Here is a 4,580-nt window from a genome sequence, read left to right as displayed (position 1 = left end):
CAAGTGTACGCCTTAAGTAAAGAACATGAAACTTGTCAGTTGCTTAATCTTGAGTCTGTTAAAAAACATAAGTCTGATGGTAATAATTTCTTGCATATAGGATTAGTTCAAGTTGCTGTCAAATCGCTAACCAGATTAAGATTGCAAGCCTCTATCCTTCTCTGTTTGCGTGATGCCAGATTTACTGAGTTCAGTGACAGTGCCTTAGGAGTCATTGAGTCTAGTCTATGTAATGGTCCGGTTCACTTCGATTGTTACCCAGATTTCACTGTAAGCCTTAGTGATCCGCACATATTAAAAGCCTTAACTCTGAATATTAAGACCAAAGGTTATAATGTCCTCCCAGGAACCCAACCTTTAGCCTTAATATATAGAATCTACTATAAAGTTACGGATACGAATATGAACTTTCAAGCCCTAAATAATATATATATATATATATAAATGCAAAGCCACCAAAACCTTTACACATAAAAACTGTACATGTAATGTCATAGATATTTTTTTGAATCATTATATGTTGCTATCTAATCAACCTTTAGGTGGAGAATATGGGATGCATTTGAGTGCATTAGGCATTTTAATTCAACCCATTTCAATTGAAAAAAATGATAATATCTAAATGAGGGGGTATTTACTATTTAGAATAAGGTACCTATCTACATGCAGAAGCAGATCATTCCAGATTTAACATAGTTCATAAACAATACCAATTACTTATTTATTTATTTCATTTAGTACCAGAATCGAATTTGCCCCACAAAACACCCAATCACTCCATGCTCTTCTTCCTTTTCATGGAAATTAACTTGTCCTCGTTCTACCCTTAGTTCCCCTCCTCCTACATACCCCCCAAGTATTATATAAACCCCTCTTGCTCCTTAACAATTTAATTATCTCATCACACATTCTTCTTCCAACTGTCTTCTCTCTCTCTCTCTCTCTCCCCAATATTTCTTCTTTATATCCTTTGCTGTTCTACCCTTCTCATCAAATGGACAAGAACCAGAGGCAGGTTCGTCTCATGAGGCAGTCCCTCTTTGATCAGGTTTTTCTTTTTCTTTTTCATCTCTTTTTTCCTTTTCCCTTTCCCTTGTTCATCATACATGCAACATTGGACATAAGTTCTCAAAAAGTATAGCACAACACAATAATCCCAGAACAGTAGTTTAAGAAAAGAAAAACTAATGTACACTTGTAGCTATTTTAGCACTCTTTATAAATGGACACATGTACATGCAAAATTTATATCTTCCCTTTTCAAAAAATTTGGGAATTTCAGGGATTTCTGGATGAACAGTTTATTCAGTTGGAGGAGCTGCAAGATGATGCTAACCCAAATTTTGTGGAGGAAATTGCTACGTCCTACTACCAAGATTCATCTAGATCACTCCAAACCATAGAGCTGGCGCTGTGAGTCAAATTATAATTTTCACTTCTTTTTAATGACAATATATATGTGGTTGATTATATATGTCAGGGACATATAATAATGTATAGTATATATATGCAGAGAGAAGACCCCTCATGATTTTAATAAATTGGACGGCTACATGCATCAGTTCAAGGGAAGTAGCTCAAGGTAAAAAATAAAAATAAAACGTCCTCAATTTGTTATTAATTTTAAGAAATATTAGAAAGGAATCTGTAAGTATATTCTATGTTGGCTTTTGAGATGACAAGATGTAATCCCAATTAAACATGTCTCTTAATTGGTGCAGCATCGGAGCCAAAAAGGTAAAAGCTGAGTGCCAACAGTTTAGGGAATATTGCAAGGCAGGAAATGGAGAAGGGTACGTACGCAATCTTAGCATCAATCACTAGAAAATTCTCATCTATATTCTCTTAACTCGAATTTGAATCTTCTCTCTTTATAATCGTACAAAACATATAATAAATTGATAATATAGAGAATAAATTTAGAAAAGGGAAAATGTGTAAATAAAATTGGTGTAAGTCACTTACAAGTTTTGATGGTAAATCCAGATGCATGAGGACTTTCCAAGCATTGAAGAGAGAGCATGCAACACTGAAGAAGAGGCTTGAGGCTTATTTTCAGGTAAACTCTCCAAATTACACCAGCATGTGTGTGTAAAATGTGTTTTTATTTATATTTATTTATTTATTTATTTTTGTCTTTCAGATGGCAAGACAAGCTGGACCTATTGAGACAGCATGTCGCCCCAAGTGAAGTGAAAATTATTAACAGCCAGAGAGGCAGAGGCTACAATTAATTTGAGTGGTTGGTGGATTTTGTACTATGTATGTGTACCAACCTCCATTAGATTGTATTAGGAGACTTAAGTAGGTGCTTTTGGATTCTAATATCCCTGTAAGCTTTTCTCAACAAAATAATAATAATAATAAAATAAAAAAATCCTGTAAGCTACGCAATAAAGTTTTTTACTTCATGATTATCATGTTCCTTGCTAGAATATAAAATGGGCTTTATTATATACAATGGGAATGCTTCAAAATTTCTGGGGTTGGATCAACACACCCTTGGTTGTGAGGCCGAAATCAATACCCACTAAATTTAAATCAAATTCACCCTTACCAGACAGATAACTAGTTTCTTTCTAATATCTGCTTGAGAGAGAGAGAGAGGGAGGCAAAAGCAGAGAGGAGAGATATTTAAGGCTCGTCTCATAACGTGTTACAATTTTCAAGATTTGAGAATGTATTTGGTAGTTTAAACGGAGAATAATTTTCTACCAACAAAAACATCAAAAATGTTTTTGATACCCGTATTTGAAAATGGGAAAACAATAAATATGCATTTGGTAGCAATGTGGCGGTAGCGATGGGTAAGGATTGTGAAACGACCTGATCCAATTTCCACTTTGGAATGTGAGTCGAAACCTGTTTAAAACGACACTGTAATCGGGTCATAAATGACCAAAAAGCCAAAACAAGAATATAAACCCCGAGCCCTAACTCGTGGCGGCGCCGATAAGCTCGTAGGCTGCCTACGTACCCTTACCGAGGATCAAGCCACACGTAGTTCTTTTCTTTGTTCCGACTGTGAATCGATACAGAAACCGCTCTAGGGCTGACCATTCGGAGTATCCGGGACTCCTTAAGATCCGTCAAATACTATACGATCCTGGGAAAGTCTAGATTAACATACTTGGAATTAACTACGATCCAATCGGTTCAAACGTATTGAACTAAAATCGCAATGGTGAGATCCATTCGGGTTCAAACGATATTCGAATAAGATCCGCGAAATCCTACGCGCTCATGAGGACTAAGAGATCATTCTAGGACAGACTGTGGTCCCCACCCTAATGCCCACGCGCCGCCACACGCTACCGTGCAACGCGTGGTGCCTAAAGCAATAACGCCTCGCCGGAAAAACTCAACATCTCGGCTCAAGACTCCTATCCTAGGTAAAACACCCCATTTGGAGCCACTTTTGTTCATACCCCAAAAACTGCCTAAGTGGTCGAATAGTGACAAAACAAAGGAAACCTAGCTCGTAAATCGAGCTATCTACGCTAGAAATTTCTGAAATCCTACTCAACCAGCAGCTAGAGCAGGAAAAATAGCTCGAAAACCATACCTCACTCGTCCGATTTGGTGGCCGGACGACGGAGAACGAACGCTTGGAAGTTCTCACAAATCGACCAGACCGCTGTTTCGTGGCTGTTTCCGGCGACTATGGCGGCGGATCGAGGTGGGGATGGGCTGAGACTGAAATAGGGGAGTGAGGTGGTTCGTTTGGCACCGGTCTTGCTCAAATTGGTGCTCGGAGCTGAGAGAAATCCTCTCCTAAAGTCGACTGGTCGAACTGGAGAAGGAGGAAGAAAACTGGGTTTATAAAAACTGGAGTTCGAGATATTTACGGTCATGCCACTGAACTTCTTTTGATCGTAACTCCTTCGTTACAACTCCGATTTGAGTCCACTACATGTTTTCGGACTCGTTTCGTCGCGCTCTACGCAACGGTATAACTGAAATCCCCAAATTCCTTCCCGGTCAAAAAGTTAACTTTTAAACTAATAAAATATTCTATGGGTATAAGTGTCTTTTATCAGAATAAATTAATAATTAAATATTAATTAAGGACCGGGTTGTTACAGATTGTCATACCCAAAGATGGGATGTATGCTGAAAATGATAAGGGAAAAATTTATTCCCAAAGGAAAAATTTATTCAAATTTTGGGAAACTTGATAATTGTCTCTTATAATTATGAGGTTAGGCCATCTCCAACTCGAGGGGTGGAAACTCAAATTTTGAGTTTCAAGTCCAAAAACCAAAAAACTTCTCCAACCCATGTATTTTGGGTGGTGAAAATTTGAGAAATCTCAAATCTTGTGTGGAATTCTAGTCTCATTATTGCCTAGACTGATAATTTTGTGGACCCAAAACCTGCTCTCTTTTTTTTTCCAACTGAAGCCCACGTGCTGCACAATATTTGTTGGGCCCAGTTTTGGTTATTCTGTTCAGAAAGGCTATAATGAGGGCATAAAGTGAGGAGGTTATTTGAGGAGGTCAAATCTCACCATCAACAAATGTAAAGAAATCATGAGACTTAAATATTTTAAATGTTTTGACGGTCGGATCGGTCTCCTC

General features: G+C 37.8%; 1 protein-coding gene across 1 annotated transcript; it reads left to right on the top strand.

The window, feature by feature from the left end:
- The first annotated feature begins 515 nt into the window (after positions 1 to 515).
- On the top strand, positions 516 to 2,411 carry LOC103322534 (histidine-containing phosphotransfer protein 4-like). Its single transcript, XM_008224460.3, has 6 exons — positions 516 to 1,048; positions 1,283 to 1,413; positions 1,514 to 1,582; positions 1,722 to 1,793; positions 1,987 to 2,059; positions 2,144 to 2,411. Exons 1-6 carry the CDS (start codon positions 995 to 997, stop codon positions 2,189 to 2,191), a joined length of 447 nt encoding a protein of 148 aa, XP_008222682.1. The 5' UTR covers positions 516 to 994; the 3' UTR covers positions 2,192 to 2,411.
- Positions 2,412 to 4,580: the final 2,169 nt, after the last annotated feature.

Source organism: Prunus mume, linkage group LG2 (genome assembly GCF_029339155.1).
Source record: "Prunus mume cultivar Tortuosa linkage group LG2, ASM2933915v1, whole genome shotgun sequence".
Lineage (NCBI taxonomy): Eukaryota > Viridiplantae > Streptophyta > Magnoliopsida > Rosales > Rosaceae > Prunus > Prunus mume.
This window is presented reverse-complemented; position numbering and strand designations above follow the sequence as displayed.